This window comes from Monopterus albus, unplaced genomic scaffold (genome assembly GCF_001952655.1).
Source record: "Monopterus albus unplaced genomic scaffold, M_albus_1.0 scaffold253.1, whole genome shotgun sequence".
Taxonomy (NCBI): domain Eukaryota; kingdom Metazoa; phylum Chordata; class Actinopteri; order Synbranchiformes; family Synbranchidae; genus Monopterus; species Monopterus albus.
In genome coordinates this window covers 835,060-851,636 of record NW_018128133.1, presented here as the reverse complement: position 1 = coordinate 851,636, position 16,577 = coordinate 835,060, and the positions used below count along the sequence as shown (strand labels likewise).

General features: G+C 40.1%; 2 protein-coding genes across 3 annotated transcripts; one reads left to right on the top strand and one right to left on the bottom strand.

Moving 5' to 3' along the window:
• Positions 1-8,843: 8,843 nt before the first annotated feature.
• LOC109972341 (uncharacterized) lies at positions 8,844-11,410 on the bottom strand. Its single transcript, XM_020621121.1, has 6 exons — positions 11,014-11,410; positions 10,759-10,873; positions 10,552-10,664; positions 10,058-10,157; positions 9,701-9,822; positions 8,844-9,528 (listed from the first exon to the last, which is right to left on the bottom strand). The coding sequence occupies exons 1-6, from the start codon at positions 11,099-11,101 to the stop codon at positions 9,425-9,427; spliced, it is 642 nt and encodes a 213-aa protein (XP_020476777.1). The 5' UTR covers positions 11,102-11,410; the 3' UTR covers positions 8,844-9,424.
• A 225-nt stretch (positions 11,411-11,635) lies between these two features.
• On the top strand, positions 11,636-13,898 carry rpl28 (ribosomal protein L28). 2 transcript variants are annotated; one of them, XM_020621103.1, is made up of 5 exons: positions 11,636-11,712; positions 12,190-12,277; positions 12,830-12,953; positions 13,517-13,635; positions 13,754-13,898. In XM_020621103.1, the coding sequence occupies exons 2-5, from the start codon at positions 12,197-12,199 to the stop codon at positions 13,841-13,843; spliced, it is 414 nt and encodes a 137-aa protein (XP_020476759.1). In that variant the 5' UTR covers positions 11,636-11,712; positions 12,190-12,196; the 3' UTR covers positions 13,844-13,898. The 2 variants fall into 2 exon arrangements, with proteins under 2 accessions (XP_020476759.1, XP_020476760.1); XM_020621104.1 differs by lacking the exon at positions 11,636-11,712 and having other exon boundaries at positions 13,774-13,898.
• Positions 13,899-16,577: the final 2,679 nt, after the last annotated feature.

Here is a 16,577-nt window from a genome sequence, read left to right as displayed (position 1 = left end):
GGAGCTTCTTGATGCCGATCCAGACTCGTTTTCGTTTGAGCTGGTGTGCATTGCTGGCCCGCTCTTCATCTGTGAAGCTCCCCAGCAGCTGCAAAGGCATCAGGGGAAAAATTTTGAATGCTACCGGAACTTGGTCACTCTATTCCAGGTTCATCTACACACTTGTTTTTGTACTCCTCACCTGGTTACCGCCACACACGCTCGACACCATCTGAACCAAATAAGTTTATTTTGATCTCATCGGACACAGGACATGGTTACAGAAATCCATGTCCTTAGTCTGCTTGTCTGCAGCAAACCCTTTGTGGGCTTTCTTGTGCATCATCTGTAGAAGAGGCTTCCTTATGGGATGGCAGCCTTGCAGACCAATTTGATGTAGCATGCGGCATATGGTCTGAGCACTGACAGGCTTACACCCTCACCCCTTCAACCTCTGCAGCAATGCTGGCAGCACTCATACGTTTGTTTCCCAAAGCCAACCTCTGGATATGACGCCGAGCATGGGCACTCAACTTTTTCAATTTTTGAAAACGACTGTGACTGTAGGATGCTTTCTTCTGAACCTGAGATTTTCCACGTCAGGTACCTTTCCAGTAGCTGATTCCTGTTAGGTATTTTTAGTCAGATAGACATTGGTTAGACACTTCATGTATTAGAAATGTTTAGTGTAGACAGGATGTCTAGCTCAGGCTGTTAATTGCTTAGTCATTCCCATGGGGTACTCCAGGTTGTTTATTGTTGGGTATTTTTAGTCAGATAGATATTGGATAGATACCTTATGTATTAGAAATGTTTAGTGGAGACAGGATGTCTAGTTAGACTGTTTAAATGCTTAATCATGCTCATGAGTTTCTACAGGGTGCATCTGGTCAAGGATTTGATTTTTGATTTGATTTTGATTTATTCATTCAAGCATGTAAAACAGTTGATATGTCAACACATGTAATTTCACACATATCCAACAATAATAATATACCTAGTACATGTCTTGAACAGAGTAGGAAGAAGTTACTTATCTAGTCCTACCCCATGACATCATCTTACAACTTTTAAGTCCTAAGCCAGTGGTCCCCAACCCCCGGGCCGCGGACCGGTACCGGTCCGTGGATCAATTGGTACCGGGCTGTACAAGAAATCATTAATTACTTCCGTTTTATTTATTATCTAAGTCTGAACGATCTTTTATTTTGAAAAATGACCGTATTCTCTCGGTTACATCTCGGTCACTTGAGCGCCAAAACTGGCTTACTTGTGGACATATTCAGCCTGCTCAATGAACTTAATCTGTCACTTCAGGGGAAAATGACAACTGTCTTCAAGTTGGCAGATAAAGTAGCTGCATTTAAAGCCAAACTGGATTTGTGGGGACGGCGCGTCAACAGAGGCATTTTGGACATGTTTCAAACATTAGCGGGGATTTTGGGTGAGACTGAGCCTGAGCCTTCATTCTCCCAGCTGGTGCACGATCACATGTCTTTGCTTTTAAAAGAGTTCGAGCGCTACTCCCCAACCACAAAGGACCCACGAACTAACAAGGAATGGATCCGCAACCCATTTGTCAACAAACCAGGTGAATCCAGCAGGTCTGTGCAAGAAGAAGATCAACTGCTGGAGATCGCAAATGACGACGGCCTTAAAAGTATGTTCGAGACAACAACTCTGTCGGTGTTCTGGATTAAAGTCATGACAGAATACCCTGAGATCGCCACCACAGCACTGAAAACCCTGTTGCCATTTCCGACATCCTATCTGTGTGAAGCGGGTTTTTCTGCAGTGACAGCAACCAAAACAAAACAACGGAGTAGACTGAACATAAGCAACACACTTCGGGTGTCATTGTCTCCTATTACCCCCAGATGGGACCGTCTCGTTGCAGAGAAACAAGTTCAGGGCTCCCATTGTATTTTGGCATCCCTTCATTGGCTTCCAGTGTCTTTCAGGATTCATTTTAAGATTCTTTTATTTGTTTTTAAGTCTTTGAATGGTCTTGCTCCATTGTATCTTGCTGAGCTTTTATTTCCTTATAGTCCCTCTCGGTGCCTCAGATCAGCTGACCAGCTCTTGCTTGAGGTACCGTGGGCCAGGCGTAAACTCAGAGGGGACAGAGCGTTTTCCATTGTGGCTCCTAAGCTATGGAATGCGCTGCCCCTTTACATCAGGCAGGCCGCCTCGTTGGCTATTTTTAAAACTTACTTGAAGACTCACTTGTATGCTTTGGCGTTTGATATGCTATGAGACTCTGTTTGGGCTGAGTTTTGGTTGATAGTATTTTGTTATTTTGCTATGTTGGTTCTTTTATGTTATTTTATTGGTATTTTAATATTGTAGTTGTCACGTTTTTAGATGTTTTGAATTGTATCTTATGTTAAGCACTTTGTTGGCCTCGGCTGTGTTCAAGTGCTTTATACAGTGCCTTGCGAAAGTATTCGGCCCCCTTGAACTTTGCGACCTTTTGCCACATTTCAGGCTTCAAACATAAAGATATAAAACTGTAATTTTTTGTGAAGAATCAACAACAAGTGGGACACAATGATGAAGTGGAATGAAATTTATTGGATATTTCAAACTTTTTTAACAAATAAAAAACTGAAAAATTGGGCGTGCAAAATTATTCAGCCCCTTTACTTTCAGTGCAGCAAACTCTCTCCAGAAGTTCAGTGAGGATCTCTGAATGATCCAATGTTGACCTAAATGACTAATGATGATAAATAGAATCCACCTGTGTGTAATCAAGTCTCCGTATAAATGCACCTGCACTGTGATAGTCTCAGAGGTCCGTTTAAAGCGCAGAGAGCATCATGAAGAACAAGGAACACACCAGGCAGGTCCGAGATACTGTTGTGGAGAAGTTTAAAGCCGGATTTGGATACAAAAAGATTTCCCAAGCTTTAAACATCCCAAGGAGCACTGTGCAAGCGATAATATTGAAATGGAAGGAGTATCAGACCACTGCAAATCTACCAAGACCTGGCTGTCCCTCTAAACTTTCAGCTCATACAAGGAGAAGACTGATCAGAGATGCAGCCAAGAGGCCCATGATCACTCTGGATGAACTGCAGAGATCTACAGCTGAGGTGGGAGACTCTGTCCATAGGACAACAATCAGTCGTATACTGCACAAATCTGGCCTTTATGGAAGAGTGGCAAGAAGAAAGCCATTTCTTAAAGATATCCATAAAAAGTGTCGTTTAAAGTTTGCCACAAGCCACCTGGGAGACGCACCAAACATGTGGAAGAAGGTGCTCTGGTCAGATGAAACCAAAATCGAACTTTTTGGCAACAATGCAAAACGTTATGTTTGGCGTAAAAGCAACACAGCTCATCACCCTGAACACACCATCCCCACTGTCAAACATGGTGGTGGCAGCATCATGGTTTGGGGCTGCTTTTCTTCAGCAGGGGCAGGGAAGATGGTTAAAATTGATGGGAAGATGGATGGAGCCACATACAGGACCATTCTGGAAGGAAACCTGATGGAGTCTGCAACAGACCTGAGACTGGGACGGAGATTTGTCTTCCAACAAGACAATGATCCAAAACATAAAGCAAAATCTACAATGGAATGGTTCACAAATAAACATATCCAGGTGTTAGAATGGCCAAGTCAAAGTCCAGACCTGAATCCAATCGAGAATCTGTGGAAAGAGCTGAAAACTGCTGTTCACAAACGCTCTCCATCCAACCTCACTGAGCTCGAGCTGTTTTGCAAGGCGGAATGGGCAAAAATTTCAGTCTCTCGATGTGCAAAACTGATAGAGACATACCCCAAGTGACTTACAGCTGTAATCGCAGCAAAAGGTGGCGCTACAACGTATTAACTTAAGGGGGTTGAATAATTTTGCACGCCCAATTTTTCAGTTTTTTTATTTGTTAAAAACGTTTGAAATATCCAATAAATTTCGTTCCACTTCATGATTGTGTCCCACTTGTTGTTGATTCTTCACAAAAAATTACAGTTTTATATCTTTATGTTTGAAGCCTGAAATGTGGCAAAAGGTCGCAAAGTTCAAGGGGGCTGAATACTTTCGCAAGGCACTGTACATCTCAGGTGTCATGCTCAGCACCACTTCCTGTTTTTCAGGCAGATCACCATCTTGTTTATTTCATCTTTGATTTCTGCTGCACCTGGGTAATTGGTGCCACTTATGGCTCTTTATAGGATAAGGATAATCACCTTTATTTGGCCAAGTATGTTACACACAAGGAATTTGTTTCCAGTACAGAACCAAGGTAGCCATCTGCAGCGCCAACTCTAAGCATCGGGGGGCAACAGTGTCTTCGGTGTCTTGCCCAGGGACACTTCGACTGTGGGCACCGAGATTCAAACCTTCGACCTTCCGGTTGGGAGATGACTGCTCTACCCACTGCACTCCCCCATATAGGCTGCCTACATAACCTACTCTGCTCCCTCTGTTACTTGCCACAAAGTCACTTACTGATTGCTGTGTTCTCTAGCCATCTTCTGTCCCTGTCCCTGCCTGCCTCATTACCTGCCTACGTACTGCTGATTATCCTCCTCTTGTCTGTGCCTCTGCTACTGTTCCTTTGAGCCTTTTTTTTAAACTGAGCTCAATTTGTTTTTATGTCTTCTGTGGAGGAGTGTGTTTTGCCACTGAAATGCTGGTGCCTTCAGTAAACTTTTACCCATGTTCTTTGTTCACCTGTGGAGGGATTAGAGAATGTGAAGTTGTCACGCCATGTTGATTTTTAGGTGCCATTTTGGTGGGATTACGCTCATTATCCATCATAGAAATATACACTACCTACATCTATAATTTAAATACTAGCCCTACATACAGCAGCTGATGCTTCAGCTACATTCAAACGTCCACTTTAGTGTTCATAGCTGTAGAATTTGATTCAGTGTTTGTGCTATCTACGAATAGCTGCTAGCTAGTGTTAGCTTTCAAACCAAGAACTGAGATCAGGGAGCATAGTCAGCTTTCAAATGGTCACTCTCATCGACAGGATCTCTAGGTCCACTACTAGTTGGCTAGTGTGGTGCGATAGGGTGACTGTGGTTCAGTGGGTAGAGCAGTCGTCTCCCAACCGGAGGGTTGGAGGTTCGACTCTTGGTGCCTGCAGTCGAAGTGTCCTTGGGCAAGACACTGAACACCCAAGTTGCCCCTGATGGTTAGAGCCATTAGTGTGATGTGTTAGGACTAAGGAACAAGAAGAACCCAAATATGCAGACACAGGTGTTAGGTATTTTTTGTCAGATAGATATTGGTTAGATACTTGATGTATTAGAAATGTTTAGTGTAGACAGGATGTCTAGCTCAGGCTGTTAAATGCTTAGTCATTCTCATGAGTGCTGCAGGATGCTTATGGTCAAGGATAACTAGATAGAAAGTTGATGGCTGTTAGAAAACAGGATGTTTATTATTATTATTATGACGTGTATAACTGTAGCCTTAGCCATAATATTTTCTTATGTTTAATGTCATGACATGTCACTAGAGGTCGTGTTAGAATGTTTTTAGCTACACACCACCAATCAACATTCACACATCGATTTTTCCTCATGTTTTGGCTACTGCTCTGGGCAGCTGCAAAGCTGGCCCTGGGAGACGGCTGGCTTGGCGTCTCTCCTGGTAGTATGGGATTAGCCCGAGGTGATAAAATGAATAGGCCTGTTGTGGTTCGGGGTCTTTCATCTTTCAGCTGCCTGCGTGCATGTTGGAGGTGCAAGATACCTGAGCGTGTAATGTTAATTTTTACCTGTGTTCATTGAATAAATCAGCACTGTTTTGAAGTTACTTGGACCCCCTCGTCTCTCAGAGTTAACGTGGTTAAAAGTACCCGGGTACAACACAGGCAAATGAACTAATTTATAGTATATCTGAATTATGGAAAGCTAGGACTAAATACACAAAGGATAAACTAGGAGCTCATCCTCTTAAGTGTGTAGCCTGGGTAAATTGGTGGGCACAATTACTGGGGTCCCTGCCCTCTGATGTTCAGCAGTTCAGCTTGTTTACACAAAATAAGGCAGTGGGCTCTGGCTGCACACACAAACAAAAGTAAACACCAAATACCCATGAAATGCTGTATTCTATTGATGTCCGTCTGACACAGATGCTCCGATACAAGCTTCAAACTCGATGCAACATTTCCCTTGAACCACTGCTTCAAGGGATGTGTAAAAAGGCTTGACGCGTAGTTCGTTCCCCCGAGTAAATCACGTGACTGTTCAAGCCAGTCGGTAGCGCAAGATGCTTTGTAATGCCAAAAATATTCTTTCAATAAAAGTCTCCCATTTAAGGATTATACCCTTTACTGGCCAAGTATGTTACACACATAGAATTTGTTTCCGGTACAGAATCGAGGCGGTGCCAACTCAACTGATGGCTCTAACCATCAGGAGACAACTTGGGGACTTAATGACTTGGCCCATGTGGACTGCAGGCAGCGGGAATCGAACCCTTGACCTGCCAGTTTGGAGACAACCGCTCTACCCACTGAACCAAAGTCACCCCTGGAATACAACACAACAGATCAGTCAGGGAGCAAGATAAATTAACTCAAAAACACAACTAAGACAAACCTGAAGAACCAAACCACAGGCAAGTCCAAAGTTGAGCAGTCCAAACAGGTGGAAACAATGAGTGGTGATTATGAACTGGAGTCAAACCTTTTTTTGTGTGTGTGTTTTTATTAAACAACAATGCAAATCAATACAAGATTTTTCAGCACAAATTGTTGCAACAAATGTATAACAGTGTGCGTTAAGAGGACAAAAGTAGGCATAATATAACAAAGTGAAAACATATAACAGAACCAAACGAGAACAAAGAGAAGAGAATGCAGATGTAAGGCTCTGATATAAAATTAAAACATTTGAGGAGGTCAGTGGTTTTGGTTCGTTTTTTGTTAGGGTGGTTTAATTGTGACTGTTTGGAAATAATTGTTAAGATCAGATTGTTTAAAAGGATGGGGATTTTTTCATTAATTTCATTTTATGGATGAAGAATATGGCCAAAATAATGAACAGATTAATAACTAATTTTTCATTGCTAGAGTAATGGGGCTTGTCAAAAATTTATAATATATCATATTCTTTAAGTACAATTTCTTTACCAAGATAATTTTTGAGATCAAAACAAAAGTCAGTCCAAAATACTGTCACATGTGCAGACTGAAAAAAAAGATGCTCTAAAGTTTCTACCTCATTGTTGCAAAAGGAGCATTTTTCTTTTATGTTTGGAATGTATTTACAAATAATAGAGTTTAATGGGTAAAATGTATGTAAGATTTTAAAGGAAAGTTCTTTAGCTTTGTTGGACAAGACAAATTTGCAGGGCAAAGTAAAAACAGTGTTCCATGTTCTTCCATCAAGAGTCTGGTGTGTCCATTTATGTTTAACAGCTGTTTATAACAGCTGTTGTTCTTGGAATGAGGGAGTTTCTTATAAAGATGTTGTTGAATCTTTTATCAAAGATAGAAGTGCCATTAACAGTGATATCTAAATTGATAGAGTTGTGTGTGCTAAACAGAGAATGCCAGATGGAAATGGCCCTAAGTACATTTTTGTCCTTTTACGTTTTTATTTTCAAGCCAATTTGGCTGTGTTGAATGAATGTAGCTCAAACTTGCCAAAAGATTTTTTTTTTTATTTAAAATTGAGGTCTCGCTTCCTTAAATTGGCCTAAAATGGCTAAGAATAAAAGTTCCATCCAAATCCCTAGCTCTGAACAAATTATGTCCCATTAAAACCCATTAAAATGCTATTTTTGATGCCATATTTATTTTATATATAAAGCAATGCAGTGTTCCTGATGCATTTTGAAGGACTTGGTCCCAACTTGTAATTCTGATAGTTGTCCATCAGATGGTGACATGATTCCATTTTCGAAGCCCGCAGCCAAAACGAAAGCAAAACGCACGTTTTCCACTGTTTTTTGCAAGGGTGACTTGCTAATAATGAATGGATTTGATAAAGTGCATATCAGTTTTGGTGTTATATTGATCCAGTGTGCGCCTCTGTGTGTTTGTGCCACTTTACGTTTGTGTTTGCTGTTCTAACGGCATAAAATGAACCAAATAGGTCTGTGTGTGTGTCCAAATTCATAACTATTTTCTCTTAGAAGGTCACACTCTTTGTTTTTTTTTTTAAATCAAATTCATGAGAATTGAGTCACAATAATTTGTTCAGAGGGAGGGATTTGGATGGATTTTTTAAAGGATCACATGAGGGTTAAAAACATTCTTTCTGTGACTTTTGAGCACAAGAAGGAAGATGACAAATACTTTTACAATTGCATTGACAACCACAAATGAAAAAAATACTCAAAGGTAGAATATATATTGTAAATTGTGTTTATTCTTTTTGATAAATTTTTGTAATTTTAATTATTTAGTTTACTCTTCTCTCTGATTAGAAGCTAAGCTTCACTTTTGTTTTGGTTGGAAGAGATGGTGCAGGTCGCCGGTCTGTCACAGGGCTGACAAACAACCACACACACACTCACACTCACTCCTGGGGCCAGTTTAGTCTATATATAAAAGAAATGTTCAATTTTATTTAGCAATTTTACTGATTTTCTTCTAGCTGCATTATTTCCTGGAGCCAGGTATTATATTTTTTGTTATTTATTTACTTTTTGATTAAACTCAATCACATTTAGTTTAAATAAGACTAAGGCACAGCACTGCTTTTTAGCTCAACATGCTGATGTTTAGCAGGTATATTTATCTTAGTTTAGCATATTAGCATACTATCATTTGCTAATTAACACTAACAAATGTGGTTGTGGGAACGGGGCAGGACCCAATAAAGATGTTTGCTATGCTGGCATCCACACAAAGAACAAACTGTCATGGCAACCTGTCCAATAGTTCTCATGATATTTTAATCTGGACATTTCCATCCATAGAACCTTGTCATCAGCGTGGCTAGGTTTTATTATTCATGACTGTATGAATACAGTGACAAAAACAAAACGTCCTTCATCAGCTGTAATATGAGTGATGGTGACAGATAAATTTATTAATAACACTTAAGAGTTCTACAAGTGAATCTTACCTTACAGCCAGCATACAGTATTTTCATCAAGCAACAACTTATGTAGGTTTGGCTCCCAGTTGTTGCAACATTGATAAATACTGAACAACATAAAGACAATCATGTATGAGCAAAGTGAGCACCCATATTTTAAAGGGGCTCTGTCAATTTCATTTCAGTGAGAAAGAGGCTTCCCAGATTCCTCAGTTATTTACAGGCATTCCAGTCAGACTCCCCATAGTTCACTCAATGATCAATGACAGGTGCTTATTTAAAAGGTAACTGGTATTAACATGATCTCCTGGACTGAGGTGTTGGCTCTTCCCAGCACTCTACTATCTGAGTCCATCAAACTCATGAATTAATGAGTTATTTTGTGTGGAAATCTTTGTTGTCGTGTTCTGTTCAAGCAGCGAGAGTTCAAGTGTCCAGTGCTGCCTGTGCTTTTTGAACAGCAATGTCCAGCATCGTGTGGTCACTGAGCAGCTGTTTGAGAGCTGCTGGGTCCATCTCCAGTAGCATACCTGCCCAGACAGACAGATGCAAGAATACAAACATAATATCATTAGTTATGCTTATGAGTTATGTAGATAGAGTCTTTATCCTCAGCTTACAAGGCCTGTTATAAATGCTCAAAAATATCATACCTAGGAAGATCAGTTATTTTTACAGGGAATGCCAAAGGTATCAGGTCACCTGTAATATCGTTTGCATGAAGTGGATCCATCTCCTCCACCAGTGAGAAGAGCTTCTCTCCCAGCCTCTCTGTGTCGTCAGCGTCCGATGAGTCACTGACATCTGTCTCTTCCAATTTCTGCCTGAAGGGAAGCAGGAGATATATTACTATAAACAGCTTGTTTAACAGTAATTAATTCATTAATACTAGTACTGATTGAATCTTCCATGATGTATATTTGAGTCGCAAATGGCCTCTAAGGCCATTGGACTAGAAATTATATGCTGTTTGAGAAGAAAAGGGAAATTGACATAAATGTGTAACTAGGCTATCGTATGCAAATATGAGTGTATCTTACAAACAAATAAGTCATATACTCTTTTAGTGTCTTCAGGGCAAGGTTCACATGCTGTTCCAGCAGTTTTGGATCTGAAAGAAGGGTTAACACTGCCTCTTTGTGCTGCTCCAGGAGCATTCCTGTGGAGAGACAGGGAATTAGATTTTAATGCACTACACATTAGTTGCTCATAAATTAATTTGCATATGAATTATAACAAGACTAAAAGGCTACAGCCATGTTGGCACCTCTGTAAGGTTGCACTTAGGCATAGTGCTTTGAGCTAAATCCTAATAGTAGTATGGTCACAAATGCAATACTAACATGCTGATTTTTAGCAGGTATAATGTTTATTGTGTTTATCTTAGTTTTGCACGTTTGCATTCTAACATTTGTCAATTAGCAGCAAACAAAGTAAAGTTTCAGTTGATGTCAGTGTCATAGGTTTGCAGGGTTTTTGGTCATAAAGAACCTATGAAGTTTCAGTTTCAACCTTTTGATGATACCGATCAAAAAACAGAGCTGGTTGCTTACCTGTGATTTTCTGTGAGTGTCCAGTGTTGTAAACATCCACCAGCTCAAACAGCTGCTCTCCCAGAGATTCAGATGACATGGACACATCACCCTCATCTTTACATGTTACCTTGCTGCAAATGATGTGAGAATGTTACAAACTTTTTCAGACGATTTTTTTTAAAAGCCCAGCCTGTTTAAGATGGTAGAGGTAGACCATTGCTGCACCTGGGCTCCTGTGAAAGCTGCAGGGCTTTGAGGGCTTTCTCCACTGCTGCAGTCAGCATCGCCTCATCCTGCAACATCTGACTCAGGACAGGGCCTGGCAGCTCCAGCAGCATACCTGAACACAGAGGCAGTCTCGGAAACTTTGGTTTGTGTCGTATTTTCAAAGCTACTGCTATATAAATTGTGCTTATAGTAACAATACGACTGATTCTGATTTTTCCCCCGTTTATAATGTTACAACGCAGATCACCGCACCTGTGAGTTTTCCAGCAATCTCTTTGTGTTTGGGGTAAATCCGATGGTACAGCTGCTCACCAAATGTCTCCAGATCGTCTTCATCCATATTTGACTTCTCACATTAAGCCGCTACTAACATCTCTCATGTTACACCACATTGTAACTTTGAAATGAGCCGTGTTCCAGAGGACTTTTACCTCTGACAACCTTTGGTTCACATCTTCCATTCACGTCAGGATTCATCCACCAAATAAAGTTGACGTCCAACAAAGCAGGTTTTCCTGACACTACTTATTGTGTTATTTACTATGTATTTGCACTTCACGTGTACTCATGTAATAATCAAAATACTACTCATATAGTTATGGTTAAAACAGCTGACAACTAGCTGCTGAAATTTTGACAGCTATCTGTAAACAGGAGGCGCATAGTAATGACGTCAGGCTTCGCCAACGTGATAAGGTTGTATTCCTCCGCTGTGCTTGCGGATAGCTAGTACTGCTTAAAATGACAGTCAAAATTTGGTATAGCGTCGAAATTCATAGAAGGTTCTAGGATAAAGATGCTGAGTATATTATGCATGTGTTACACATTTGTAAAAACTGGGGTTCAATTATTAATGTTGTACAAGTATGTAGCTGTAGGTGCGCAATGATATCAGACAGAGGTTCCGTAAAGCGGTTTCCGCTCTTTCTGGTCCTTTTCCTCCGCTCGAAGGTAACGTGGTCAGTCTGGTAGCAAATACCCGGTTTTTAAAGTAGATTTGTTTCCTCTATCTGTGTTCATTTAGACTGAGAATAAAGATTTTATTGTTGTGTGCATTGTTATACATTGCGCATGACAGTAAATGTTCCTGTGCAGTGTATAAATTGAAAGAAAAAAGTGAGCGCTTCGCTCTGGTTAGGCCTCATCCTTGAGCTATGAAGCTAACATTAGCAAAATTTGTCTCAATTTAACAACACGTGTTTTCTACGTATATGTGAAAAACTAAATCAAAACTGTAACATGTATAACTTTGACGCTTAATTTCCCCCCACTCACTGGTGGCTAATCAAAAAAATGTAAATCTAACGTTAAGCGATCACGTTTAACGCTAGCTAGTTAAGGCTAACTTCCAAGATAATCGTAGCAGATGACCCCTGTCAGTTGTATGGGTTTACAATTATTACAGTAACGTGTCCCTGTTTTGTCCAGGTTCATCATGTCGTCCCATTTGCAGTGGATGGTCATCAGGAACTGCTCCAGTTTCCTCATCAAGAGGAACGGACAAACCTACAGTACTGTGAGTAACTCAGACCACCTGATTAGACACGTTGACGTTATACTAAGTTACATGCTAATTCTAAGCAGGTTTTGAATTTGTAGTATCACATGGGGAAAGTCCAAAATGCTTTATTTCTACAAAGTTGTATTCTACAAAAAGTCCTACTTCTGACTATACTGTTTATCTGCACTATACTTTGAAACAGCAATGCAACAAGAGCTGCAGCTAATGACTTCATTATCAAGTTAGGCTCTTCTGAAAACAGTAACACATTAATATTGTTTTGGGACACAGCATTAACTAGACATGGCAAGAGCATAGTACTCACCCATGCAGCTAATAGAATATTATAAGACTAATCTCGGTGAAGAAATACATAATTGTCTGTGTTTCAAGTTACTATTGAATAGGGTCCAAAACCTGACTGGCACGGTGCCGGGTGGAGTGGACTTCTCTCCTTTTAACTACACTACATAATAAGTGGCATGCCAGCACGGCCAAATAGAATCCAGCTATTACAATATTAGGTGCTCAGTGGGGTTACCTTGGTTTCATTCATTTATGTGACAGGAGCCCAACAACCTGAAGTCCAGGAACTCTTTCCGCTTCAATGGTTTGGTACACAAGAAAACTGTAGGTGTGCAGCCAGCGGCCGATGGCAAGGGCATCGTCGTCGTGCTGAAGAAACGTGCAGGTAAACACTTCTTGTATCTGTAAAACCAGCAACTTGTTGAGTAGAATGTTAACGGTCTTTGGATAATTTGAATGAAAATGCTGTCTAAATGTACTGTGCTACTGCTTAGTCCTTTTTCATAAAGGAAAAATTTAACCTAATTGTTGAAATCTTATCATACACTGGTGACATATTATGGGACAGCAGCCACTGTTTTGGTTAGGTACCAATGCTTTCTTGGGTCAATCTGTTTCCTTCCTAGTGATTCAGAGTTGATTTTGCTCTAAGTGGTAGAAATCAAAGTGGCAGTTTGAGTTTGTGGTCACAGCCATGAATTCATATGACTTTTTAACAGGTTTCTCTCCGTGCTTACTTATTTCTGGAATATGAACTGAACTGTAAAGACACGTAACATGATGCTTATGAGATTTGGTGCTGATGTGGACTGCACCTTCATATGTGTAGACCTGCTCTAATATGTAGATCGTCACATGAGCTTTGTGGTCCGAGTTAGTTTTTGGATCATTACAGGTAGTGTGATTAAAATTACACTGGATTGCTAATTTTGTTCTTTTGTTGTACAGGCCAGCACAAACCTGTCAACTCGTATGAGAAGATCACCATCAACAAGAACTCCCGCGCCACCCTCAATAGCCTAAGGCACATCATTCGCAAGAACAACTACAGGAAGGACCTCCGCATGGTCAGCTTAATCTGTTTTGTTACATGGCAAAAATCTCAGTTAGCTACCATCTTGGTTTGAATGATACTTTGATTTCAAAGCTTTCCTAAACATAAGGTGAATCTGATCCCCCCCAAAGGCTGCCCTGCGTCGTGCCAGTGCCATTCTGAAGAGCCAGAAGCCTGTTGTGGTCAAGAAGAAGCGTACCAGGGCTACCAAGACAGCATAAACTCATACACATGATAAAAAAAAATAAAAATGTTTTTTGTTGGGAATAAACAGCATATTGTCCAGAGTCTTAACTTGCTGTAGTATCTGGGTTACATCTGAGTTCTATGTCCTCCAGGATGTCCCAGATATTTGACTGCACTCATTTGCTATGGTAATGGATCAAGTATTTATTGCACCTATTAATACTTTTGGGAACATTTAAATGAGCAACACTTCTCAGGTTTAGCAACAGTCTGCTCAGTTAAGGATTATCAATCTTAAAAGTAGATGGAGAATGCAGAATATGTATGTTTTGTGGTCCAGTTGAGGAAATGATGCATACAAAGACGGATAATGGATCTTACTGTTTTCCTCACTCAAGTCAGTGGAATTGGACAGGTCTTAAAGGGCACTTGAACAGATGGTTAAATCCCTGGTAAGTGGTACATAGTTTTATGAAAATAGTAAACATGTTTCTGTAGTATGTCAAATGTTCCTTATCCTTTTGTTGACTTGCTTTCACAGCAAATCTGTACAGGCATCGATACATCTGATCATGACATCAGCACACACTGTAGCTCAGAGCTTAAACACGGACGGGTTCACCTGATCTAATGGACTGGTTTATTAACTGGGTCGATCTAAGCTAGTAATGGGAGAGTGGTTACAGTCAGAGAAATGTAGTGTTGATTTGGTCAAAAGGAACATGCACACATCCTGAAATTAGCCTCAGTGATGCAGTTTAGCTATTAACTGCAATTACAGATAGAAAAGATTAGGGCCATGATAGACACAGGTAAGAACCTGTGTCTCATTGAACTGTAGAACATTACAGAAAGAACAAGGGACCAGCACAAAGATTACGTGGCTGGATAATAGGACTGAGAGGAACAATGATGGCCATAATTTTCTGCAGAACTATTTGTCTGCATTAAAGCATCCCCATGTTCCCCTGCCTTAACACATGTGCATGGTCAGTATAATGTATGGTCTGCATTTTCTTTTTCTCAGTCTGCCTCTTGAACATGCTGGATGGTTAGAAACCAGGTATGTTAAAAACAGGACTTTAATGAACAGTATGTAGTTTCACACTGAAATAAAATTTAGTAAACACGTGAAACTAAACTGTTTTTTTTTCAGTACAAAGAAAGGTCCACTGCCCGTGGATAGGGTTCACACTTTTCTTTATAAAATGTGATACCCACCAGTATAGATATTAAATTTAACACAACCTTAAACAATTACAGCAGTTAAATGGAGCATGCACATCAATGCACCAGCAATAATAATCCATAAAATTAATATATAGTAGTAAATTGCCAGGAATCATTTTTCTGCATTACTTAGTACTTATTACATATTCCAGTGACATTTTAGTGATAAAACTTACCTGCTTTTACTTAAGTAAAGATGATGTGCAGAACTTGTAACGGAGTATGTTTACCTTGTGCTATTGTTACTTTTACTAAACCAAAAAAATCTGAAAACATCTTCCAACACTGCTTGCTAGTAACACTCACCGAGGAAAAAAATATCAGCCATATACTCTAGTGTAAACTGAATACTAACAGTTATTTATTTTTAATTTTACCATTACCATATGTATAAAAGTCACTTGTTTTTGCAATAGGTTCAGGATGAATACAACAGAGGCAGAATTTCACTCTGCGCTGAAATGAAGGTTTTGTCTAAAACTGTAGTTTAATCTCATGCACCTACTGTACACAAACCTAAACTCTGAACTATCTGAAGCAGTCCTACAGATACCGTGACAGTTGTTTCGACAACTGCCAGAGAGGGCTCATCTTTGCAACTACATGTTACAGTCAGTCTCCACCAACATGCCACACGGTTCCTCACTGTGTACTGAAACGCAGTGAGGTGAGCTGAAGGATGGACAAACTTTTATTGTTACTGTTTATAAAGACTGGTGTAAGGACATCAGAGGAGGGCTGATGTCCTGAGTTCAGATAAAGCATCTGCAGCTGCACAGCCAGGAAGCAGGATTACCAAAGCATCTAGATTTGCATGGAGCAGAAATAGATCATCAGCAAAAATCATACATTCATACATGCAGCAGCTGCTTGAATGGTTTTGAAAAAACACTATGTTAATTATAGCATCCCTCGTGCATCAGGCAGCTAATCAATATTATAGTGATTTCCCTATTGAATTTCAATACTCTAGGTTGATGGTTATATTTTATTTTGGTGCCAGCAGTGGCTGCACCTCAGAGTGTTTAGCATATGCAAAAGCTACCCCTGCCTGCCCCCATGCTAAAACAGAGGCAAGCCAATACTAACATGCTTAACCATCACATAATACATGAGCAAACGCCATCTTTCTCATGAGCTGGTGACTGATACTGATGTGCATTTAGTGGGAACAACCCAAGGCAGGAAGTGAAATAAAAGTACTTCCTATTTTTTATCTGACAATCCATGGGTGAAGAATAAAAAACATCAAGTCCAAAATCTTTATTCCACATTGATCTGACAAATTATAATTGCTATTTCTGAAACATGAATTAATGATGTGAGGGGAATGGATTTTGACCTTGATGGCTATGACTTGGTATGCACAAACAGAGAGAATAAGATGGGAGGTGGTGTGGCCTTGTACATAGATAAAAACCTTTGTTATAAGAGAGTGGAGAAAAGGGTGGTGGATAATTTGCTGGAGTGTGTGACTGTAGAAATACTCATGGAAAAAAAGAAAAATGTTGTAATAAGCTGTATTTATAGAGCACCTGG